General features: G+C 36.2%; 1 protein-coding gene across 1 annotated transcript in view; it reads left to right on the top strand.

The window, feature by feature from the left end:
• The window catches only part of LOC124555875 (Down syndrome cell adhesion molecule-like protein Dscam2), a 238,007-nt gene that overhangs the window by 54,800 nt on the left and 155,361 nt on the right, over window positions 1–27,846 (top strand). The window contains exons 5-6 of the mRNA XM_047129937.1: window positions 2,005–2,242; window positions 21,887–22,033. Coding sequence (XP_046985893.1) covers window positions 2,005–2,242; window positions 21,887–22,033 — 385 coding nt within the window. The remainder of the gene's footprint in view (window positions 1–2,004; window positions 2,243–21,886; window positions 22,034–27,846) is intronic.

Raw genomic sequence — 27,846 nt, 5'->3', positions numbered from 1 at the left:
AGAATTTCTTTGGATTTTCTACAAAATTTTGAGACAATGTTTTGTTGTGGAACCTATTAAGGGCATCTTGCATTGATGGGCATGCCAAATTTCGCGCGTCTGTAAATTTTAGCCAATCTTCGGGATTTCGCGTTCTTCTGAATTTCGCATGCTTTTTCCGTTGCCTCTGAAGCAGCGTTCGGACCTATTTTGTGTACCATGGAGGATCAGTTCCATCTCTTACCAATTTATGAGGTATGAATCTCTCAATTGCTGTTGCTACTATGTCTTTGAATTTGAGCCACATCTCGTCTACATTGGCATAGTCAGTTCGGAAAGAATGGAGATTGTCTCTTAGGAAGACTTCTAGTGACACTTTATCTGCTTTTTTAAATAAAATTATTTTCCGTTTGTTTCTGGTGGATTTGGAAGAAACGGCATTGAGCCTAGCTACAACGACCTTGTGATCACTAATCCCTGTATCAGTCATGATGCTCTCTATTAGGTCTGGATTGTTTGTGGCTAAGAGGTCAAGTGTGTTTTTGCAACCATTTACAATTTGCGTGGGTTCGTGGACTAACTGCTCGAAATAATTTTCGGGGAAAGCATTTAGGACAATCTCGGGAGATGTTTCCTGCCTACCACCAGTTTTGAACAAGTTATTTTTGCCAACATATCGAGGGAAGGCTGAAGTCCCCACCAACTATAACCGTATGAGTGGGGTATTTGTTTGTTACGAGACTCAAATTTTCTCTGAACTCTTTCAGCAAGTATATCATCAGAGTCTGGGGGTCTGTAGAAGGAGCCAATTATTAACTTAGTTCAGCTGTTAAGTATAACCTCCACCTATACCAATTCACATGGAGTATCTACTTCGACTTCACTACAAGATAAACCACTACTGACAGACACAAACACTCCACCACCAATTCTTCCTAATCTATCTTTCCTGAACACCGTCTGAGACTTCATAAAAATTTCTGCAGAACTTATTTCAGGCATTAGCCAGCTTTCTGTACCTATAACGATTTCAGCTTCTGTGCTTTCTATTAGCACTTGAAGCTCAGGGACTTTCCCAGCACAACTACTACAATTTACAACTACAATTCCAACTGTTCCTTGATCCAAGAATGTCCTGTATTTGCCATGCACCCTTTGAGACTGCAGCCCACCCCATACTTTCCCGAGGCCTTCTAACCTAAAAAACCACCCAGTCCATGCCACACAGCCTCCGCTACCCGTGTAGCCGCCAGCTGAGTGTAGTGAAGTCCTGACCTATTCAGCGGAACCCGAAACCCCACCACCCTATGGCCCAAGTCAAGGAATCTGCAGCCAACATGGTCGCAAAACTGTCTGAGCCGTTGATTCAGTTGTATTGTAATGCATTCTATATTTTGTGTGTGTCCCCTATTTCACATTTTAATCAAAATGGGTTGCTGATGTATTAGCACAACTGTTAAGTTGTATTTATTTTGTGGTTTGTTAAGTGTTTACATCAGTCTGGTATATGTACAAATATTTTTGAAATTTTTGAATTATACCAAACATTGTTTTCTGTAATGTTATTTTATACATGAATATGTTCACAGTCTGATAAATTACATTTATCATTTTAAATAAACAAACAAACCAACAAATCACCTAGTTTATTACATGATTTTAAAGGACGATTATTTAATTTTTCCATGATCCATTACTACTCACAATAAGACAACATATCACATTCAATAGACATAGAACAGAGATAAAAAAACATGCCATAGCAGCATTGTCTAGAAGCTATTCAATCAACAGTTCTTGAAACAGACTGTCATAGATGATGATCTCAATTATATCAGTATTCTTTGTTTAAGTTCTGTTCACTGAATGTAACACTGCAAAAAATATAGTTTGTTTGCACTTGAATTTTTTGTTTACAAATGTAATACCATACATGAATTTAGGCATTACTTATATTTGAAACATATATAAAGATGCTGTGTGAAAATGTATAGAGAAACTGAGTAACTGTTTTTTTAATTACAGCCACCTGATGAAAGCCTACAAAATGGAGAAATATTGGGATATTATATTGGGTATAAGATCAGCAATTCATCAGAGCCATTCCATTACAAAACTTTTGAAGTAACCCCTGGAATGGAACTGCAAAATACATTGAATGAATTGCAGAAATTTACAGAGTACAGTGTCTTAGTTCAAGCATACAACAGAGCTGGTGCTGGCCCACACAGTAAAGAAGTCACTGCTACAACAGAGGAAGATGGTAATATAATGCTAGGTGTTATTTTCATACAATAAGTGACCATACTTAGAGGTTTTGATAACAGAATGAAGAACTTGCCATGTATCTTCAAAAAAGTGAAATGCGTTTGTTCTTTTGAAAAAGAAATAAGCTATTCAGATCATTAACTAAACCACAGGAACTATTTGTTTTTTTAAATAATGAACTTCTACTTTGTCTTTTTTTCATTTCTTTCATCTCTCTAGACATTTACGCATTATTAACAAAAAGTATTTGTAAGATATTTCATTCTAATCAGTACAACACAAAGCATAACCCTTGTGAGTGGCTAAGCTGAGTCTGTGGTTGTAACTTTCCAAAGTTTTGTATATGGAGAAGACATTATAACCAGTCACACTTGGTTAAATATAACATATGTAAGATAACAGTAACTGTCTTCAAGAATTGCTTAATCAGTATTGTTCTTGTCAGATTAAAGTACATCTACTGCTTGGTTTCATAGTAACAGCACCATCAGCTGAAAAACAATGCATGACAACACCACTGTGTGTGTGTTTGTGTGTGTTTCAAATACTGAGAATGTCAACACGAAACCAAATTGCAGACCTTATATCACCCACACATGACAACGTCATCAGATTTCTGTTGTGTTAGCAGGTTCTTTGCATCTACATTGCCAGTGATCCATTGCTTTCCAGCCTTTTATAACAACGTAAACAGTTTTCTGTTTTGTTAGCAGATCCTTTGCATCTACAGTTCTCACAGTCCATCATTTCCTTAACATTGCTGTATTTTCTATTGTCTAGCACACTAAGGCTGCTTTTATGAGCCACTCCTTCATTCTTAGCATATGTCTATCCAGTTTCTTTTCCTTATTATTGTTACATTCAGTAACTATCTCTGCTCTCCCACTCTTCTCAGTACCACCTCATTTGTTATGCTGTTCCTCTAACTTATTCTTTCTATCCTCTGCCACATCCATATCTCAAAAGCCCGCAGCTTTGCTCTGTCTTTCTTTCTTGTTCGCATTTCAGCACCATACAGGGGATGCTCTGTACAAAATGCTTTATCAGTCATTTCCTCAAATGTTCATTAGTGGTACTACAAAAAAGTCTCTTATTACAGAAAACCTATTTTGCCATTACTTTATGTTTTTAATTTCCGTGCTACACTTCCAGTCACTTTCCATTCTGTTTGCTAGGTATTTAAAACTTTGCAAAAGTGCTAATAATTCTCCTTTCAGCTCTACATATATCCTTTTCTTCCTCCTAGTGCCATCACTTTCATTTTCTTCATATTGATTTTGATTTTGTAGGTATTTACTTTAGCTTCAATGACATCCACTGTTTCTTGCAGCTATTTCTCAGTTGTTTGGTAAAAGGCCCATGTCACCTGTGTAAGACAGGCACCATATTTTTCTTCCTGTAGTTGATATCCCTGTGTCATCTGGTGGGCAGTGTTCAGTCATACACTCTAAATACAGACTGAAAAAAGTAGGAGACAGATAGTGGCCTTGTTAGACCTTTTCCTAGTTCAGTGCAGTTTGCACTTCCTTCTGTCACTTTGATGTTTACAGTTTGTATATAATGAATTTATGTATTGTCTCATTCTCCAGTTCTCATTATAGTTGCAAGCTTATTCCAAGCCACATTGTCAAATGACTTTTCTAGCTCTATAAAATACATATGTAAATCTCTTTCATTCCTGATAAACCTTTTAGCCAAAGAGTCCTATTGCATACCTTGTGTCTGTATTCCTTCTCAAACCACACTACTTCTCAGCCAAATTTTCGTCCTTTTATCTTCTCCAATGTTTTATTTGTGATTATTAACATAAATTTGAGTATGTTTGAAGTCAGACTATTTGTCCAGTGTTCACATTACTTTTCTTCATTCCTTTTTTATTTGATACTGGAATCATTACCACTGTCAAAAATCCTCCTGTCATATATTTGTTACATAATCTGAGTATTTTTCGTATTCCTTCTTGGTGCTTATACTTCAGCGAAACTTATTTTTCATTGCAGTTATTCCACATGTGTCTTTTCGTATGGTTTGTCCTTTTTTTCTCATTAATTTTATCTGTTTATTTATTATTTATTTAACTTGATCTCATTAGACCCATCAGACAATCTCCTATATCAGACCACGGTTTATCACATACAGTATGTCATATTTACCTAATATATAACAATTTTAATATGACAAATACTGCTGAAATGATTTGAGTGTCTGTAGTGACAATGTGAATAAATAATACTGACTTTTAACTAATAAAGTTAAAACTGGCAGTGCTTCTTCTAGTGCTGCTGCTGCCATGAATGATGGTGATGATGATGATGATGATAGATGATAGATGATGATGATAATAATAATAATAATAATGACGATGATGATGACTATAACAACAATAATGATAGTGGCATATATAAAAAGAATTTATTGGGGTGTAAAATAGATGTTTTCTGATATAGCAGGTTTTGAGGGAAGGAAATTTAATCCTTTCCAGTCCAGTTTTTCTGATCACTGCATTCTCCTCAACTGTTACTTATTTTATGCAGGTAAGGATGTAAGGCATTATAGGTTATAATGCTGCAGTTTAAAAAATAAAGTGCAATACAAGGTCACTTGACAACTTTATTTTCTCTTAGACTAGTTTAGAAACTATGTTGGTGTTTGTTTATAATTTTTTGTGTATGGTGCTTCTTAAAGCATTCTTCAGGTTGTAGTCAAGGCTTCCTCTTGCATGTTTCACAGTAGAAAATTGTTTCTCTGTTCCCTCATTTCTCCTTGCATTTGCTGCAAAACATGCAAACCTCTGCTGATTTGGTTTTCATTTTGCATTATAACATGAATCTTCTCATTTAGTCTTTCCTTGGTGTCAGATGATGTTGGTCTTCTTCTTTCCTTTGAATTTGTATCTCTCACCTGACTGACTAGCTATCTGGTTAGATTTCTTCCATGGGAAAGGTGAGTCTGCAGTTGTTCTGCACATTCATTGTTGTCTATTGACTAAAGAATACAGCAGTTCACTGCGGCAACTTCAATCAGCCAGAAGGAGAATTTTTACCATCCCTTATATGATGACCTTTGTATTCCAAAATGACAGTTGGTTTTAGGAACTGCACAGGCTCTTTCTTCCTGTAACCAGTTGGGTAGTAAGGACCAAAGAATGCACTCAACATGGTCACTAACCTCTTGTCATGGAATGGAAGACACAATTTCCATCTCACTTTTATAGGCATGTAACTCATGTTAAGCAAGTTTCATCTTCCTCAAACAGAATCCTTCTGACAGATGAAATTTCATTTGTGCAGTTCCTGAGCAAGTTGGGGGCTTGTGCAGATACTGTCAGTAAAGATGTGATATGAACGACTACTTGGGTTGCTAAATGTAAATGAGAACAAATTAGACTTTTTGTAGTGGTCTTTACACACTATTGAATGTGAGAGAAGCATAACCATTTTCTGGAGCACACAGACAGAAAATTCATAAATCACACTTCATAGGCCTCTTTGGATTGTAGCACTTGAATTGAATTCTTCCTTTGAATCCTACTTTGCTCTCATCTATTGCTGCCTTTTTTTTTGGTATGTAAAGTTCTTTGGGTTTACCATCAGTGTACTCATTAACATTCTTCACTGTGCTCCCTCTTATACATTAACACAATTGAGCTGTGACAGGAGGAACTAAATGCAGCATTCAAAATATTTAGGGGAAAAGAAGACAAGAAATGGAGACAAGAAGAAAACAACATCATTAAAATTGTGTTCATTTTATTCAGTATTCTATAAAATATTCAACTAATTCTGTCTTTACATTCAAGGCCATGTTGAATATTACAGCAAGGTAAATGGTTTGTCATATTTACCTAATATATAACAATTTTAATATGACAAATACTGCTGAAATGATTTGAGTGTCTGTAGTGACAATGTGAATAAATAATACTGACTTTTAACTAATAAAGTTAAAACTGGCAGTGCTTCTTCTAGTGCTGCTGCTGCCATGAATGATTCATTTCTTCTAATGAAATATCTCTCCATGAATACCGCAATGAGTGTTTCGTAAGTGGAGTGACTCCTTGTATCTTTTCTGTAATATAAATATTTGTAACACTCACAATTTCACTGATATCATCAGTGAAGAGGAGTTGGAAATATTCAAGTTCAGATTTTGGTTGAAAACCATGAGAAATGGTGAAACCTCACTGCATGAAAGAAAAGGAAACTTCATGAGATCACTCACCACTGCCATCATGATAAAACTTCCAAGCTACTTGCCAAACTGACAATAGCATTATCACTTACATGTTTTCTACCACCCATTATCATTCTAGAAATGTGTGAATACAATATTCTTTGGGTAGTCAGATCATACCAAGTGCTGCCATGTGCCTACTGAATTCCAACAATGGAAGATATAGAAATCACAATAATGGAAAGGCATCACATATCAGTCAACATCAGAGCCATAGCAGAAAATCGTAGTGTCAGACATAGTCTGATAGTGGATCAGAAAGGGCTAAGGAGACTGCACCAGCCAAGAATACTGGGAAATAAGGAAGGTCAGTGTGGAAATCCAGATGTACAGGGATAATGACTGCATAAATGGTAATCATCATTGTTGCTTTAGTAGATATTCCATTCACTGTCTTCTGAAGCTGAAGATGACATTCAGTCCTCTAAGAAATGTGGGAGGTCATTCAAGAGATGGATACTTACTGAAAAGGACTTTGAGAAAGCAGCTGAATGATGGAGTGCAACAGAAAGGATTTTACTCTGAAGGAGAGATATGAGGGGCAGTGTACATTTATAAGACAGTAGAGAAGACAGAGGGTATGGAAATCTCTGCTCTTGACTGCATACAGCCATGGTATCTGTGCATATGGCAGTAAAACGTGATCAAAGAGTCAAACATCACAAATGTAATGAAAAGAGGCAACCATCATCCCCATAATTCAAAGATTCAAGTTCCAGAGTTCTCAGTTTGTGACCTTTGTCATATAGCACTTTCCAATAGTCTTCTCATCCTTGAAGGCCTTTCTTTTGATCTTTGTATACTATGTTTTCTGTTTTACTGGGAATTTCCTTACTAGAACTTCTTGGTCTATTTTGATAGTGTTGGAAGGTGTCATTTATAATCAATCACCCTACTAGAAAATTCATCTTTGGTGTTGCTGCAATGGGCACTTTGTATGTATGTTTGTTTGCTTAATTTGGGTTTGTCATTGATCATGTACATTCATTCTAAGTAAAAATAAAGTTTATTCTTCAGTTCCAAACCATAACTACATTTTAATTTAGTGCTCAAATAACAACAGGTTGTGGGTCCAGCTACCCACTCTGCCAGTATAACATAAAAACAACAGCTTATTTGAAACAAACAAAAATGTGTGTGTCTCCATAATAACAAGAAAGTTCATTTCAACACATAAATATAGAATGCTGACATAATAAATTCTGGCACTGCTAACATGTTTCCATTAATCAAAAAACTAAAAAGAAGATAAAACTACAACAAATGGCAATTTGCAATGAAAACTTATTTGCAACAGGAACAATTGTGGCAGTGTGTAGTGGGAGAGATCAAAGATGAGATAAGATATGTACCTCAAAGGCTAAAATGAAATTATCAGTTCACTCCACTGTTTATGTGCATCTACAAAACACCCCCAACTACAAAAGAAGTATGGGAAAGACTAAAACAAATTTATGAGGACTCAGGACTTTACTGAAGAATGGGACTGTTGAGAAAATTTTTAACAACAAGGCTGGAGAACTGTTTGACTGTGGAAGAATAAATGTCAATAATAATTTCACTATCAAACAAATTAAATGATCTTAACTTCTAAGTGCAAGATGAGTGGGTAGTATGTATTTAGTTATATGGGCTGCCTAAAGAGTAAAATCCAGTGATAATGATTTTAGAGAACTCCAAAATGTTGATAATGGAAATTCCAATAAAAACAGATTTGTACTGGAAGTAAAGGATGGTGAAACTGGCAGTTCATGTTTTGATGATGCAGCCCTTCAAGAAAATAAAAAGGGCAACTGCAATAAACCCACATTACAGCACCAGAGGTCAGAGGTGTTGCAACTGCAACAAATATGGACACACAGTGAAGAACTGTCACAGTAAAAACAAAGCAAGTGAAAAATCTGCCATGAGAGAAACAAGTTATGAGACATTCTTAAAAACATCAGCATCAGCTAAAGCTATATGCAAAGAATGGTGATATGTGGATTCTGGTGCTTCTGGTGATTTCAGTTTCACAGTGTCAGAGCCCAATTCACAAATGGTTGTGACTAATAATGAAAACTTATCCATTAAAGGGACAGGCTGAACACACACACTGAAGCACTAGCAGGCAGAGAGACAACAGATGTTAGAGTGATAGATGATCTCTATGTGCCTCAGTTTAGTACAAATTTTCTTTCTGTAAGCACAACAGGGCTACCCTATCGTTTTTGATTATAGGGTCTGTTGCATTTATGATGCAGAGAAGAAATTAATAGCTACAGCATCATCAATCAATGAAATGTATAGACTGGAGCAACCAAGTGATCACAGTTTTGAAACAAAGTGTGTATCCTTGTCTAATGATGCAAAATTATAGTATAACATATTAGGACACCTGCACTCACATGCAACAGAATAATTACAAAAAGGTTTGGCTAATGGCATTAGATACAAAGGAGGCATTGACATCCTCTGAACTGCATGCCTAGAAGGTAAGCAAACCAGATTTTCCTTCCCACATTACACTTCTAGAGATAAAGGATTCTAGAGTTGGTTCATTCAGATTTGGGTGGTCCAATGCAATCCACATCAACTTGTAGAGCTAAATATTTCCTAACTCTAATTGATAATCTTTTGAGAATTTTTTTGTATAAGTACCAAGTATTGAGATTATTCACAATTAAAAAGACTTTAGAGAATCATACAGGTGAAAGACTTTGTGTCTTGTGAACTGATAATGCAAATGAATATGTAAGTGAAAGGGTGACAAAATTCTTAAGGGATGAAGGAGTTAGACATCCAACCGTGGTTCCCTACACTCCAGAACAAAATAGTGTAGCAGAGAGATATAATGGAGTGATCATGGAGGAGGCAAGATGTGTGCTGTTCGATGTAAAATTATCTATGAAATTTGGGGAAGTAGCAACCTCCACCACAGTTTGTCTTATTAACAGATTCCTGATAAATGCTTTTAACAACATAATTCCAGAGAAAGTTTTCTTGGGGAAGAAACCTGACCTTCAACATCTGAGATTATTTGTCAGTAAGGCGTATGTTCATTTACCAAGAGTCAGTAGGCACAAATGGTACAAGAAATGTGTTCAGTGTGTACTTGTCAGATACTGCAAAGACAGCAAGGCATACTGATTGTTCCATCCTGTTCATCAAAGAATTATAAAAGCAAGATGTGTAATCTTTAAAGAAAAAACAATTCATAAGATTAATGACAAGCCACGAACATCTGATCTTTTCTGGAACCAAACCAGGTATTCATTCCATCGACAAGGGTAAGGAGGAAAGCACTGAGGTGCAAGACGATTTGAGGGATGCCACACTGGATAACAGAATTTCAGAAGAATTAGCCTCAGTCAAAATAAAAGAACATTCTGAAACATCTCAACAAGTGTTCAGAAGATATTCCAAATACCAGGGTCAAAGAAAATGGATGATTGCATGTCCTATCATACAAAGATTCAGAAGAGTCAGAACCATCAACACTGGAAGAAGGACTGCAATCTAGTGAGTTGCAGAAATGGCTTCAAGCAAATCATGAGGAATTAAAGTCTCACCCAGAAAATCAAACTTGGGAATCAGCAGTCTTGACTCGAGGCAAAAAACAATTGACACCAAGTGTTTCTTTAACCCTTTGTTTCCTGACATAAGAAAAAATTTACTTTTTAACATTTTCTTTGCAGAATTTATGCTATTGTGGCCTCAAATGACGGTAGGATTTTTTGTAAAATTTTATTTTATTTTTCACAACTTTTTTCTCTCCTGGTACTTAGAAGTACCGTCAGACTCCATGTACAGAATCACAACATGCGCAGAAAAATTCTCCAATTTTTATAACTTGTACGTTATTCCACATAAATATTAAATATTTTTACATTAGAAAATTAATTAACCAAAATATGATATTTCTGAATTTTTTTTTAAATTTCGCATAAATTTACTCTAGAGCAACTTCACAATACATAGTAACTTAGCTACACATTTTTGACAGTATATCCATATCACATATTTGGTGTTAGTGATACCTCATGAAATTGTAGGAAACAGTTCTTTTTCTCATTGCAGCACAAATACACTTTACATGTACTACATTGTGAATGTGGTCTCGACTGAATTTTATTTTTTGCACACATTTCGCATCGTCCTCTTTTACAACTGAACACTAAAAAATGGTTTCCTCAGTTGCCAAGACGTACATCCTTCAGAACAGAAAAGTTATCCTTCCTTCTCTTTGGGAGAGTTATTTCATCTTTACCAGAGTTTCTCTTTTTGAGATTTGCCACTTGCTGTTCATTCATTAGCCCTAGTGCCACAGCACACCTGAATTCCAGCAGTGGCAGTGCCCCATGTAGATAACTGAAAATGATGTAAGGATTGACAAAAGCAATTTCTATTGCTCCCCAGAAGAAACAGTGCCACCATTTCTTTGATCGCTTGTCAAGACCATAAGTTGCATGTAATCTGTCTGCATGATCCACACCACCCATGTTTTTATTGTAATCACATACAATAACTGGACATGGTATAGTCATACTAGTTCCATCTTTCTGTTTTCTTGTCACTACGCTCTGTTCAATGCCATGGAAGTTTGACGCAAAATATACTACTTTATTTTCCTTCCACTGAAATACTGTTAGGTCTAAAGATGACTCTGTGATTTGATTTAGACATTTTTCTTTAGCTAAATTCCCTGGCAAACCTTTCCTGTTTGTTCTAATTGTTCCACAGGCAAATGTATTTACCGATTTCTGTGTGAGAAAAAGTGGACAGAACAACTAGTGAGAGGTAACGCATTGTTGCTACAATAGAGTGTTCGCACAACCTGACGGTACTAATAAGTCCGCTTTATATTTTCCACTTTATCTCATTCACTTGTAACATAATGCTTCAAACTATTATAAAAAAAACAAAGAAGATAAGTACATACAATGGAAAACTCAACGGAAGTTTCAATAAATTGCGCACAAATTCATGCAACACCATGGAAACAAGCACATACAATCTTCTGTTTTCACAGCAGTGCGCGAAAAACAATTTCAAGCTCTGACCGCCAGAGAGTTCTATGTATTGCACAATAACATCTATGAAACAGTAGAGCAGAGTTACTGTTACATACCGACAGGCTCTCAGATCACGAAACTGCACCACGAGAAAATAATTAGAGTCAAAACTTACTGATACTTTTAAGAACCGCCAGGCAACAAAGGGTTAAGTTAAAAAGAGGCTTAAAAGGGCTAATAATTCACCATAAAGCTCATCTGTTAATTAACAGCTATGCACAAGTCAGAGGTTTCGACTATGAAGAAACATACACACCAATAATATGAGACAATTAACTCAGATATTTATTTAGTCTAGTTCCTAAATATCCCTTGCACATTGATCATTGTGATATAGTGAAAGCTTCTTTAGAAGGCAAGTTGAAAGAAGAAATTTATGTGAAAATTCCCATGGTTGGCTACATGACAAAAACATTCAAAAGTGAAAGCATTAAAAGACTTAAGAAAACAGTCTACAGATTGATATAGGGAAGTTGCTGTTGGAACATCAAAATGGATTAAGCTGTCCTATGTTTAAATTTCAGCTGGCCTCTGTGTTTAATACAGTAATTAAGGAAGTGATATATTCATTGTAGCAGTTTACATAGATCATGATTTTATGCAACAATCTGCAACAAAAAATTGCATTTGAAGAGAAGCTGAAGGGACAATTCAAACTAATGGACCTTGGAGATTTATCCAACTGTGTAGGAATCTGACTAACAAGAGACCACAAGTGTGGACTTCTATCACTGGACCACACTCGTTATATAAATAAGATTTTACAAATATATAACCTGGAGGACTGACAACTGGTTTACACACTGTTAGATAGTAACCAAGTACTAGCTCATGAAATGAGTGCAAAGAAAGAATAAGAAACAAATTCCATGAAGAATATCCTACACAGAGAAGCCATAGGTATCCTAATGTATGCACAACTAGGTGCTAGATCAGATCTAGCACATACAACTGGAGCGGTAAGTCTGCTTAATAATAAACTAGGATTAACCCCACTAGAAAACTGTAAAAAGAATCCTGTGAAATCTAAAGGGAACTAAAGATTTTAAACCACAATTTTCAATAGATTCTTCTTCTTCATGTGCCGTCTCCTCTAAGAAGGTTGGCTGTCATCATGGCAATTTCTGATCTTGATTTGGCTGATCTAAGGAGTTCTGACGTTGAACAGTTGTACCAATTTTTTAAATTGTCAATCCAGGATGTCCGTCTTCTACCCCTCGTTCTCTTCCCACAAATTTTCCCTTCTAGTATTATTTGCAATATTTTGTAATTTACTCCCCTAATAACATGGCCTAAATATTGTAGCTTCCTTACTTTAATAATTTTAATTAATTCTTTTTCCTTTCCCATTCTTCTTAGGACATCTTGATTAGTAATCCTCGACACCCAACTAATTCTAAGTATTCTTCTATATGCCCACATTTCAAAAGCTTCTAAACTGTTCATGTCCTTCTTTTTCAATGTCCACACTTCCATTCCGTATAATAATTTTGAGAATACATAGCATCTTAGCAACCTCATTTTTGTGTTTAAACAAACGTCTCTCGAACAGAATGCATTTTTCATCTTATTAAAGATACTTCTGGCCTGTCCTATTCTCGATTTAATTTCTTCTGAGCTTTCAATCTCCTCATTTACAATTGTTCCGAGATATTTAAATTTACGTACTTGATCGACTCTTTCCCTATTGATTGTAAGATTTTCTTGTTGGTGTGTTTTAGATATCACCATGAACTTAGTCTTGCTTACGTTAAGAGTCAAGCCAAATTCTTCACTTTTTTCTGTGACTTTATCAAGAAGTAATTGTAGATCTTTGAGGTTTCCAGCTAGTAGTGCAGTGTCATCAGCAAACCTAACATTGTTAATGTTTAGCCCATTCACTTTAATGCCAGCTATTTCATCTGATAGAGCTGCCTGGATTATGTCTTCTGAATACATATTAAACAATAAGGGTGAGAGAATGCAACCTTGTCTCACACCCCTCTTTATTTCTATATCATTCGATAACTCATAGATGAGGACCATGAAATAACAGGATACACTGATGCAGACAGGCCTGGGGCACTGGGAATAGAAAATTGAGCTTCTGTTTTTTTTATTTATGTCACAGGGTGCAGCAAATTCATAAAACAGCAAAGAACAACCAACAGTAGCCCTCTCAATGACAAAAGCAGAGCACCTCTGACTGTCAGGAAGTACATTGGCCGCAACAGCTACAATGAGAAATATCCCCTCCCCTCTCCTAGAAGAGGGTCTGATAAATTTTTTGCAGCAACATAGGTGATCTGTTGAAGACAAGTGGAAACAAAGATCACATTAAACACACTGTCAGCAGGCATCATTTGATCAGGGAAGTAACTGACTCAGGAGAAATCACAGTGGGACAAATTTCAATAAATGGAATTCTTTCAGACATGATGACAAAGTCACTATCAAGAACCAGATGTCATCAATTAACCCAATTAAATATTACATTACATATTCATTTGTCTGGGTTGATAGGAGAATCCTCAAGGGGGCCACTGAAACTCCTTTCTCTTTTGGAGGCTAGGATCAGTGTCCAGTGATACAACATTGAAAGGATACAAGCACAATGAGAAGCTCAGACAGGCAGGTACTAAGGATGTTAAAATATCACAAGATTCTTAGAAAAGTACAGTAAAAAGTAATGTTAGTATACTGCATCAGAATATCAGGTGATTACTATGTAGTAATATCACTTGTACTATGAAGATGAAGTTCTGAGAGATCACTTCTAGTGTGTGTTTTGGAAGTTGTCACTTAGAATTAATGCCTCTTCTAGAAAACATCTTCAGTGTTGTTGGCATGGACGCATTTTTTATATATGTTCTTTTGCTTAATTCGTGTTTTGTCACTGATTGTGTTACATTCATCCTGTGTAAGAGCAAAATTTATTATTCAGTATAAACCAAAGCACATTTTCATTTAGAGCTCAAATAACAACAAATGCCATGTTGTCAGTTTTCTCTGTTGTTGGTACAGAAAATCATATCTTCCCTTCCTCTCCAAGTCTTCAGTTGTGTCAGACTCTTCTTTTAGCCATTTTTCATAGCTTCTTCTGTTTTTGATACAATTCATGTTCAACCTCTTGTACATCTTTCATTCAGTTTCATTGTTCTTGTTTTTGAATTCTCTTTTCTCTTCCATCTGCCAAATCATTTCCCCTTTTTTTCCATATCACATATCCCATACTTTCCTGCCCAGATTTTGTGATTCAATCTTTAATATACTTCAGCCTCATGGACATTATTAGGTGGTTCTTTATCTCACAATGTGTTAACAAGCTCAATTGATAGCATTTACCTGTACACATTATCTCATTTTCTTTGGATCTTACTTCTTCACTATTGCAGCCTTCTCCAATTTTTACATTTTTATTTATATTCCTTCCATAAGGAAATTGCACTTGCTATTAATATCTGCATCTAGTAGTGTGTGACACTTCTTGAGTCCATTCTTATACGTTTCTTCCATCAGTATAACATCAATTTGGTTTCTATATTTATCCCCTGGTGACTTCAAACTGTTGATCCTCATCTTGTGTTTGCAACTATTAGCTGTCTTTCCATGCAGAAATCAATAGGCTGCCAGTTAATGCCATTCCTCCTTCCAAGACTCTGACTGCCTACTGTTGTTCCCTCCTATCATTCCCCCACAACAGCATTCCAATTGCCCATTACTATTTTGCAGCATGTTTCATTGTTATTCATGATTTTCTCTATTGTGTTTTATGTCTCCTCGACAAGCTGGTCTTCATGTTCTGAAGTTAGCATATACAACTCGATAATCAATATAGATTTTTGTAGTCCTTCCAGTCTTACACCGATAACACTCACTTGCATAGTGTACATTTACCATGCACTTAACCATTTACTTCATCATGAACACTCTTGTTCCCTTCCTTAAAATTGTCAGATTTTGCAGCAACAAAGGTGATCTGCCGAAGACAAGTGAATACAAAGATCATGTTAAACACATTGACAGCAGGCATCATTTCATCAGGGAAGTAACTGACTCAGGAGAAATCACAGTGGAGGATATTTCAACAAATTGAATTATTTCAGACATGATAACAAAGTCACTATCAAGCACCAGATGTCATCAATTATCCCAATTAAATATTACATTACATATTCATTTGTCTGGGTTGATAGGAGAATCCTCAAGGGGGCCACTGAAACTCCTTTCTCTTTTGGAGGCTAGGATCAGTGTCCAGTGATACAACATTGAAAGGATACAAACACAATGAGAAGCTCAGACAGGATGTTAAAATATCACAAGATTCTTAGAAAAGTACAGTAAAAAGTAATGTTAGTATACTGCATCAGAATATCAGGTGGTTAAAAAACAAAGTAGATGAACTACTTGTTTGTTTGGAAGATTTAGAAACAGAGAATGTAATAGATGTACTATACTTGTCTGAACATCATATACTCACAGATATGGAAGAGGTAAACGTAGGTGTATATAAGCTGAGACAATGTGGAAAAAGAAGTAGTTGCCAACTGTGTTAAAAGCTACCACAGTGTGAAACATGTAGGAACTAAAAAATTTTGAGTAGAGCAACATATAGAAGAATGGGCATGTGAGCTGAAACTATATAAATACAATTTTATAATTGTAACTGTATACGGGGAGGGGGGAGGGGTGTCCATTGATCGTGACTGGGCCAAATATCTCATGAAATAAGCATCAAACGAAAAAACTACAAAGAACGAAACTAGTCTAGCTTGCAGGGGGAAACCAGATGGTGCTATGGTTGGCACTGCCATAGGTCAAATGGATATCAACTGTGTTTTTATAAAATAGGAACCCCCATTTTTTATTACATATTTGTGCAGTATGTAAAGAAATATGAATGTTATAGTTGGATCACTTTTTTTGTTTTGTGACAGATGGCGCTGTGATAGTCACAAACATATGGCTCACAATTTTAGATGAACAGTTGGTAACAGGTAGGTTTTTTAAATTAAAATACAGAACGTAGGTACATTTGAACGTTTCATTTTGGTTGTTCCAATGTGATACATGTACCTTTGTGAACTTACCATTTCTGAGAACACATGCTGTTACAGCGTAAATTACTTGTAAATATCACATTAATGCAATAAATGCTCAAAACGATGTCCGTCAACCTCAATGCATTTAGCAATATGTGTAACGACATTCCTCTCAACAGCGAGTAGTTCACCTTCTGTAATGTTCACACACGCATTGACAGTGTGCTGACACATATTGTCAGGCATTTTTGGTGGATCACGATAGCAAATATACTTCAACTTTACCCACAGAAAGAAATCCGGGGACGTGAAATCCGGTGAACGTGCGGGCCATGGTATGGTGCTTCGATGACCAATCCACCTGTCATGAAATATGCTATTGAATACCACTTCAACTGCACATGAGCTATGTGCCAGACATCCATCATGTTGGAAATACTTCGTCATTCTGTCATGCAGTGAAACATCTTGTAGTAACATTAGTAGAACATTACATAGGAAATCAGCATACATTGCACCATCTAGATTGCCATCAGTAAAATGGGGGCCAATTATCCTTCCTCCCATAATGCCGCACTATACATTAACCCACCAAGGAAACTGATGTTCCACTTGTCACAGCCATTGTGGATTTTCCGTTACCGAATACTGCATATTATGCCGGTTTACATTACCGCTGTTGGTGAGTGACACTTTGTCACTAAATAGAAAGAATGCAAAACATCTGTCATCGTCCTGTAATCCCTCTGTGCCCAGTAGCAGAACTGTACATGATGTTCAAAGTCGCCGCCATATAATTCCTGGTCCATAGAAATATGGTACGGGTGCAATCGATGTTGATGTAGCAACCTCAACACCAACGTTTTTGAGATTCCCAATTCTCACGCAATTTGTCTGCTATTGATGGGCAGATTAGCCACAACAGCAGCTAAAACATCTACTTGGCATCACCATTTGTTGCAGGTCATGGTCGATGTTTCACATGTGACTGAACACTTCCTTAAATAGCGTAACTATCTGGCGAAGGGTCCGGACACTTGGATGATGTCATCGAGGATACCGAGAAGCATACATAGCACACCCCCATTGGGCATTTTGATCCCAACAGCCATACATCAACACAATGTTGACCTTTTCTGTAATTGGTAAATGGTCCATTTTAACATAGGTAATGTATCACGAAGCAAATACCGTCCGCTCAGGCCAAATGCTATGTGATACCATGTACTTATACGTTTGTGACTTACATAATTGGTAAATGGTCCATTTTAACACAGGTAATGTATCACGAAGCAAATACCGTCCACACTGGTGGAATGCTATGTGATACCACGTACTTATACCTTGTGACTATTACAGCGCCATCTATCACAAAGCGTAAAAAGTGGTCCAAGTAAAACATTCATATTTATTTACATACTACACGAATATGTAACAAAAAATGGGGGTTCCTATTTAAAAAAACGCAGTTGATATCCGTTTGATCTATGGAAGCCCATCTAGCGGGCCAACCATAATGCCATCTGGTTTCCCCGTTTGAGCTAGACGAGTTTCGTTTTTTGTAGTTTTTTCATTTGATGCTTATTTTGTGAGATATTTGGCCCAGTCACTATCAATGGACCACCCTGTATAGCTCCCCATTGGGAAATTTTCAACACTTTCTGAAAAACTTGGTTTTATTGTTGTGCTATCTGTCAGACAGAGAGAAGCAAATTAATATTTATGGGGCTTTCAATGTCGATTTCCTGAAAGAGTATGATAGGAAGAATGGTCTTGAAGTACTACTTGGTTCTTTCAATTTGACATCAGTTATTGAATTTCCTACTTGGGTTGTACAGGAAAGCAGCACACTAATACATAATATTTTCATAGACTAAGATAAATTTAATCAAATAAACATTTATCCTGTTAAGAATGGCCTTTCTAATCAGGATGCACAGCTAGTTACATTATATGACAAACCTCCATACAGTAATGCAAAACAGTCCTCCAAAATGATATGTCCAATTAACAATTTAATGACTACAAATTTTAGGGAAAGCTGGCAGCAGTTAGACTGGGATGAGGTGCACCGGGAAACTGATGCTAATTAAAAATATAACATGTTCCATGATATGTTTGTGAGTATTTTTGAAAACAGGTTATCCTAAGAAAAATTGAAATACACCCATAAGAAATCATGTAAAATACCATGTGTTACTAAAGGAATAAAAATATCTTGTAACTAGAAAAGGGAAATGTATCTAATAGCAAGAAAGAGTAATGACCCAAAATAAAAACTGTTGTACTACATTAAGCAAAGTTATTGCAAAGTCCTGAAGTAAGTGTATCATGTCTGAGGTTAGCAACTCTGATAACAAAATTAAAACAATTTGAATATTGTTGAAAGGGAAACAGGGCAACTAACAGCACAGGAAGACTAGATTACCATCAAACTGAATGAAAAGTTTATTAACAATAAGTCAGAGGTTGAAAATATTTTTAATAATCATTTTTTAAATGTTGTGGAGAAAATAGGATCCAGATGTTCATTAGAAAAGGCAAAGCTATGTATGGAAGAGACAATATCTAGGCAGTTTGATAAAATTGAAATTCTACCCACCTCTCTTTCTGATGTTTGGAAAATAATAAACTCCCTGAAAAGTAGTTGCTAACATGGAATTGATGGCATCTCCTGCAAAGTACTGAAAGCTTGTTCCCAACTGGTAACTAAGATTCTCAGCCACATATGTAATAGCCCACTGAAACTGGACATTTTTCTGATACACTGAAATATGCTATTGTTAAACCATTGCATAAAAAGGGGATAGGTCTGATGTCAACAACTACTGCCCAATCTCACCTTTGACAGCTTTGTCCAAAATTCTTGAAAGAGGAATGTATTCAAGAGTAGCTTTACATATTTGTAAAAGTAAAGTACTAACAAAATGCAAGTTTAGTTTTCAGAAAAGCTTTTCAGTAGAAAATACTATATATGATTTCTCTAATCAAATATTATATGCACTGAATAACTGAACATCACCAACTGGGATTTTCTGTCATCTCTCAAAGGCTTTTGATTGTGTAAAGATGGAGTTCTTCTAGATGAGCTTAAGTATTGTGGTATGAGTAGGACACTGTGCAAATAGTTTAATTCGTATTTAACTGGAAGAGGACAGAAGGTTGAAATGAACAGTTCACATAACATGCAAAAATCGGCAGATTCCTCAAACTGAGGAAATGCAAAGAATAGGGTCTCTTAATGTTCAGTTTTGGGTCTTTTATTGGTTTTAATATATATTAATGACTTACCAGTCTATATTCACAAAGATGCAAAGCTAGTTCTTTTTCCTGATGATACAAGCATGGGACTCACACCCAACAAACAAGCTGGGGAAATTGTAAATAATACCTTTAAGAAAATTATTAAGTGGTTCTCTGCAAATGGACTCTCTTTAATATCAGATAATTGGAATGCCATGTAAGAATATCAGCAATGTAGGAAAAGACAGAGTGCTACTTACCATTAAGAAGACACATTAAGTTGCAAACAGGCACCATTAAAAGACACTTACATAAAGCTTTCAGCCTCAGTCAGAGAGATACACGCACTGTTTGTACACATAAGCAAGCACACCTCACACACACATGACCACCAACTCCGGCAGCTCAGGCCAGAAAGCAATCCATCTTTTCCTACATTGTGGGACTCTCCTTAAATTTTGATTAAACACTGCATATACAGTTTTGTACAATAAATGGCACAACACCATTGATAAATATAGAGTTTGAACGGACATCTGCAGCTAAGGAAAAATATTTCAAATATTTGGACTTGTGCATTGATGAGAGATTGAATTGGAAGAAAGACATAACATTTGAGTTCAGCTACTTATGCTGTTAGGGTTATTGCAAATTTTGGCAATGTAGTAAATTAGCTTACTATGACTATTTTCATTCCTGACTTTTGTATGAAATCATATTTTGGGGTAATTCATCATTAAGGGTAAAATTATTCACTGCCCAAAAGCATGTAATCAGAATAATAGCTGGAGCCCAGCGAATGAGGCTGATCTTCACCACTTTGAGTTAAATCTAACTTTGGCACAGAAGGGGTTGAATTATACTGCCACGAAAGTCTTTGATCACCTACAAAATAGCATCAAAAGTCTAAAAGCCAGCCAGCTAAAACTTAAAAACAAATCATAATCATGTCTGAATGACAACTCCTTGTACTTGGTAGATGAATGTTTAGCTATAAAATAGCAATCTTAAAAAAACCTCTTAAATTACAGCATGTAAAGAAACCTTTTGTTAAACTGACATGTTACACATCATTATGAAAAGTCATATTCATGAACTATGGAAAAATGATTAATATAATCTGCCTGCAATTCTCCACAGCCATACTATCTTATTTCAAAAACTCCTGCAAAGTTAGTGTTACTCCTTTCCATCTCCATTTTAAGGTTTCCTACACTTCCTGAATTTTAGCTGTGTTGTCACATTCGAGGTTCCGATATTCTGATATTTGGACCATGCCTGCAGTGAAGGTAACAACACTTCGACATATTTTATGATGTCCTCTGCTAGCATGTACTGGGGTGTCATTGAATAATTTAAATTCTTGCATTGTCAGTGATCTGCAGTGATGGATTCGCCACTATCCAAGATGTATCCTGTTTGGGCAGAGCTTTTCCTTTCTCTGGAGTGAGTGTGATAAACTGCTTCATTTGGTGGTTTTATACTGATTGTTTCACATGCAGGCTTGTCTATGTGTTGGTCCAAGTAAATTGCCAATAACTCGGATGCTAGCTATAGATATTTCCCTATTCGTGTGCTGTTGAAAAAATCTATTGTACCACATAGGTGCTGGATTCTTTCCCTAAGTAATAGATGTATTGGAAGTTTGTAGAAGTTATTTGCTTTTCTTGTTCTAAAGTGTGATGGCAGCAAAAGAAATTTTAGTATGATGTCATCTCATCAGAAAGATGAGATCCTCAAACAGTTTCTCCTTTGTATTCCTCTGCTACTTCTACGTACACATATGAATATAAACTTCCTGCCCCTACAGATCACTAATATATGAGTGTGTGCATAGGTTTTGACATTCAGTGTACATTCAAATAAAATCCTGTTGGGTATTAAACCAAATCATAATGTTAAAAACAACAATGAGACAAAATTGAAATTTTGACTATCTTTACAGTGTTCCTCTTCAGGATGACAAAGCTGCTGAATTTATTGATACTGATACTGGAGTACGCACTTTTAAGTGCATGAGACTATGTTTTGTACAGCTAATTTATTATTTTTTTAAAAATCTGAATTTTGTCTGGGCTTCTGTTTCAGTGCCAGGAGCACCACCTAGTGATTTTCAGTGCACAGCATTGTCCTCACAGAGAATTTTAGTGCTGTGGTCTAGTCCTCCAGAATCTGCTATCAATGGAATACTGAAGGGTTACAAAGTACTCTACCGCTCACTGGCAGACTTTGAAGGTAAAAAAAAAAGTTGTTTTATAAACTAGAGCTATTCTTTCTATAATTTTTACCCTCCTTTCAATGTGTATGCTAATTCCAACAGTATTGTGTAGTAATTAAACAACATAAAATATAATGCTTCTAAAGAACAAGATTCTTGGATTTCGTTCTGCTCATGAGTATATGAGTACTATTCTGAGGATTTTCTTTTTCTCTTATTTCTTCATTTTCCAATTTAGGTTGATAAAGAAATTTCCCCATGTGCTCTTTTACCCCCAATTACCCTATCCTTCTGCAAATCTGTTACCATCTCTAGTTTGTACCAGTTCTGTAGACCTGTCCATTTGTGACATAATAAACTGTGAAATTCTTGTAATTGTGTTTTTCGATGTGTTCCAAGTCACAACAAGTGCAAATGAGCAAATGCAGGAATATTTTCTTCTAGGAACTGTAGATAATGATGACCAAAGTTAAAGGAAAAGAATGATGGCAGACATGAGCAACTGTAACAGAGGTTAGGATATGATGGCAGTGTGTACGGTAAAAGCAGACTCCCTCATGCATGATTGATAACTGAATATTTTTGTTACTTGTCTTCTCAAAAATTTTCAGAAAGGCAGTGAATGATAAAGTGGTTGCTTATTTCTTGTAGCACAGGTTCTCGACTGATTCACAGTTTAGTTTTAGAAGTTTGTCTTCAGTCATTCTAGAATGAAGTAATGGATTGTAGCTTTGTCACATCTCTCTCTTGTTCTCTGTTTTGCCAGAGGGAGGAAATAAAGTTTTCTAGAGCTACTGAATGTGTTGCTTTCTTTTTGATATTTTTCCATGTATCAAGCCAAGTAGTAAGTAAATGTTTCACTCCAAAGAGGATCTCAGCTATTGCATCAGTTGATATTGCTAAAACATGGTAATTTCATCAGTGGTGGAAGGCTCAGTCAGACATTGTCCCAGAAAAACATGATTACATATTTTTTAACTAGTGGTCATTTTCTTCAATATCCTAATAATGATGTAATGTGGGGGGGAAAAAAAAGAATAGAGTGCAGATCTAAGACTTACAGTGTTGGATCATCATTTCATGTAGTCCTGACATAACTTCTTCCAATTAGTCTCTTCCTAGTCTACTGAATAATAGTACAGAGTTATTAGCTCTTTGTGGACCAAAAGTTAAAAGGGAATAATGCATTCATAAATTTGGAATGAATTGATCAAACTTTTATTTGTTGCTACAAATTTATTTTTGTTTCATATTGACCAACTGTGGCCACGTTCAAGCTTCAATTAATTTTCTTTTTTTGTTGTTACAAGTTCTTCCAGTATTCCCCCCCCCCCCACCCCCCCTCCCTGCATATAACTTTCTTTCTTCAATCCATAACGATCTTGTGTTCTCTGCCTTAGAATATGGCTGTTTCATATCTTTTCCTAGTGAAATTTATTAATTTTATTTATGATTCTTGAATATTATTTCCTTTGGGAATTTTCTTGGCCAATTTAATCCAGATGATACATGTAGTGAAGCAGTAACTGGAGTAAGTTATCTTGTGGTCAAATGTATACTTATCACTAAGTAATCAAATTTGCATTAGGCAACCTTTTAGCAGTGGCCATTCATATGTACTGAAAATAGCTGGTTGATCATCAGGCCCACATAAAAGCCATAAAATAATTGAAAACATATTGATATTTGACTAAAATCATTTTTGGTATTAAGCCACATCATTATGAAACACTACAAAAAATGGCAATTTATGAAAAGGATAGGTAGTGGAAATGAGTAGCAATTTATCTTTTTCACAATGTTGTCATTATTCCATCTTGGATTTTCCATTGTTTAAAATACTGATGTTTTGATCATACTTGCAATGGTCCTCTTCAGGATGAAATATTGATATTTCAGCTGTTTTTAGTGTTTCATAATGGTTTGGCCTTCCTCTCCTCTTCTGGGTCACTGCAAAGATGTTCAAAATGTTGGTATTTTCTTTGTTTTTAGTTTTTCGTAACAAGGTGGCCTAATACACAAAACGATTTTTTTTTTTTTTTTTTTTTTTTTTTCCAAATTGAAACTGACCATGGAAGTCTATTGACTTATATAGTTGATAATGGTAATTAATTAGGCACCTTTCCGTTGTAGCACTGCATTTAATAAGATGAAATATACTAGAGCAGGACATGTTGGGTGTATGCATGTGACAAGTATTTCATATCAAAGGGCTCAAAGAAGGAGCTGAACATGAATTGTCCAGAGTATTTCATAGGTTGAGTGGACAGGAGGCTGCTACTTTGGGAGAGGTAGGAAGGGTTTTGGGAGGATATTGTTCATTTCAACACATGTTGAGAGACAGTTAAGGCCTTAGTGGATGGACTTTTTGGTGTAGAAGGTATGGTAGTTGTTGTTAGCACTAACTAATTTAATGTTCTGCCTTGTTTTCATTTTATTTTAATAGACTTTACAACTTGCATCAGACTATGGAAAAATGTGGTCAAGACAGAACATTATTTTAATTAGTGATACTGTGATTGTGGATTTGTGTAATGATTTTATGTTGTTTATTGAAAAAGCTATAGCCAGATATACTTTTGGTTATTATTTCTTGAGTCATAGTATGGAATAAGATGTTAATTCTAAGTAAGTTCCATTGGTGTTTTTCTGGAGGGCCCATTATCAGAACATAGCCCAAGTTCATAAGTATACAGTATCCCTTTTCCTGTGCCATTCTTTCTTTCATTGAGCTCTTTTATGATGAATTTGGTTTGAAGGTATTTAAAAGAAAAGAGGTCAATAAATTTGTCATTTGCTGTGTTTTGTGGTGAACTTCTCCCCATTGTCCCTTTTGTGGACTGCCCCTAAGTGTTTTTATGTATCTGATCTTTCTAACTGGTTTGTGGCCAGCTAGCAACTTCCGTTCGCTAGTTTTGAATTCGTCATTTGCATATTTTTGTAAGGCTGGAAAACTCGTATTGCCGAGAGTGTTATTTAACCTGAGCTCTGTATCTGTGTGTGTTCTGTATCTGTTTTCTGTAGTGCTTTAATGATTCTAAGAAAATATGTATTTTCTTTTTCTGTATTGCTGCCCAAAGAATTTGTTGTATAAATTATTATATAATTATGTACTCAAATTTCTGTATATGCTATAAGATTATCAGATTGTATTTGGAAAAAACTGACACGTTCTATGTCCTTGTGAATCCAACACAGTTGGACCTATGGAACACAAAATAAATCAGAGCAAATCAATCTCATATTGCTAACTTAGCTACCTTACGTGGAACCTAGAAAGAAACTGTCAAAGACTGTTTCATTGGAAGCATCTTCATTTTCTTAAAGTGTCACTGTCAGAAGTAAGTTAAAGTCAAACATTAATGACACCAGTTCTTTGTGGATGTTGTTTTATGATAGAAAATTGATGCTGAAATCTCCATGAATAGTGGTACTGCTGTTCTTCATAGAGAATTTTATTGGGCAGATTCTTCTTTTGCAGAGATATTTAAAAAGTATGATATCAGATCCAGGATGCATGGTATGTCTGTGGTGCTACACATCCTCCATTTAAATTTGCCATATAATGTTCCTTGCAGAAGTGTCCATTGTGTTGCATTGATTCTTGAAGACAAAGAGAGAGCTGTTTTTTATTTTGATTACCATTAAATCCCCCCCAATGAACCATGGACCTTGCCGTTGGTGGGGATGCTTCCGTGCCTCAGTGATACAGATAGCCGTACCGTAGGTGCAACCACAACGGAGGGGTATCTGTTGAGAGGCCAGACAAACGTGTGGTTCCTGAAGAGGGGCAGCAGCCTTTTCAGTAGTTGCAGGGGCAACAGTCTGGATGATTGACTGATCTGGCCTTGTAACACTAACCAAAACAGCCTTGCTCTGCTGGTACTGCGAATGGTTGAAAGCAAGGGGAAACTACAGCCATAATTTTTCCCAAGGGCATGCAGCTTTACTGTATGGTTAATGATGATGGCGTCCGCTTGGGTAAAATATTCTGGAGGTAAAATAGTCCCCCATTCAGATCTCCGGGCGGGGACTACTCAGGAGGACGTCGTTATCAGGAGAAAGAAAACTGGCGTTCTATGGATCACAGCGTGGAATGTCAGATCCCTTAATCGGGCAGGTAAGTTAGAAAATTTAAAAAGGGAAATGGACAGGTTAAAGTTAGATATAGTGGGAATTAGTGAAGCTACTACAAACAGCATAGTGAACGCATTATTGTGGCCAAGATAGACACAAAGCCCACGCCTACTACAGTAGCACAAGTTTATATGCCAACTAGCTCTGCAGATGACGAAGAAATTAAAGAAATCTATGACGAAATAAAAGAAATTATTCAGATAGTGAAGGGAGATGAAAATTTAATAGTCATGGCTGACTGGAATTCGGTAGTAGGAAAAGGGAGAGAAGGAAACGTAGTAGGTGAATATGGATTGGGAGTAAGAAATGAAAGAGGAAGCCGCCTGGTAGAATTTTGCACAGAGCACAACTTAATCATAGCTAACACTTGGATCAAGAATCATAAAAGAAGGTTTTATACATGGAAGAATCCTGGAGATACTGACAGATTTCAGATAGATTATATAATGGTAAGACAGAGATTTAGGAACCAGGTTTTAAATTGTAAGACATTTCCAGGGGCAGATGTGGAGTCTGACCACAATCTATTGGTTATGAACTGTAGATTAAAACTGAAGAAACTGCAAAAAGGTGGGATTTAAGGAGGTGGGATCTGGATATACTGACTAAACCAGAGGTTGTACAGAGTTTCAGGGAGAGCGTAAGGGAACAAATGGCAGGAATGGGGGAAAGAAATACAGTAGAAGAAGAATGGGTGGCTTTGAGGGATGAAGTAGTGAAGGCAGCAAAGGATCAAGTAGTTAAAAATTGAGGGCTAGTAGAAATCCTTGGGTAACAGAAGAAATAATGAATTTAATTTATGAATGGAGAAAATATAAAAATGCAGTAAATGAAGCAGGCAAAAAGGAATACAAACGTCTCAAAAATGAGATCGACAGGAAGTGCAAAATGGCTTAGCAGGGATGGCTAGAGGATAAATGTAAGGATGTAGAGGCTTATCTCACTAGGGGTAAGATAGATACTGCCTACAGGAAAATTAAAGAGACCTTTGGAGAAAAGAGAACCACTTGTATGAATATTAAGAGCTCAGATGGAAACCCAGTTCTAAGCAAAGAAGGGAAAGCAGAAAGGTGGAAGGAATATATAGAGGGTCTATACAAGGGCGATGTACTTGAGGACAATATTATGGAAATGGAAGAGGATGTAGGTGAAGATGAAATGGGAGATATGATACTGCGTGAAGACAGAGCACTGAAAGACCTGAGTCGAAACAAGGCCCCGGGAGTAGACAACATTCCATTAGAACTACTGACGGCCATGGGAGAGCCAGTCCTGACAAAACTCTACCATCTGGTGAGCAAGATGTATGAGACAGGTGAAATACCCTCAGACTTCAAGAAGAATATAATAATTCCAATCCCAAAGAAAGCAGGTGTTGACAGATGGGAAAATTACCGAACTATCAATTTAATAAGTCACGGCTGCAAAATACTAATGCGAATTCTTTACAGACAAATGGAAAAACTAGTAGAAGCTGACCTAGGGGAAGATCAGTTTGGATTCCGTAGAAATATTGGAACACGTGAGGCAATACTGACCCTACGACTTATCTTAGAAGCTAGATTAAGGAAAGGCAAACCTACGTTTCTAGCATTTGTAGACTTAGAGAAAGCTTTTGACAATGTTGACTGGAATGCTCTCTTTCAAATTCTGAAGGTGGCATGGTAAAATATAGGGAGCGAAAGGCTACTTA

This window comes from Schistocerca americana, chromosome X (assembly GCF_021461395.2).
Source record: "Schistocerca americana isolate TAMUIC-IGC-003095 chromosome X, iqSchAmer2.1, whole genome shotgun sequence".
Lineage (NCBI taxonomy): Eukaryota > Metazoa > Arthropoda > Insecta > Orthoptera > Acrididae > Schistocerca > Schistocerca americana.
This window is presented reverse-complemented; position numbering and strand designations above follow the sequence as displayed.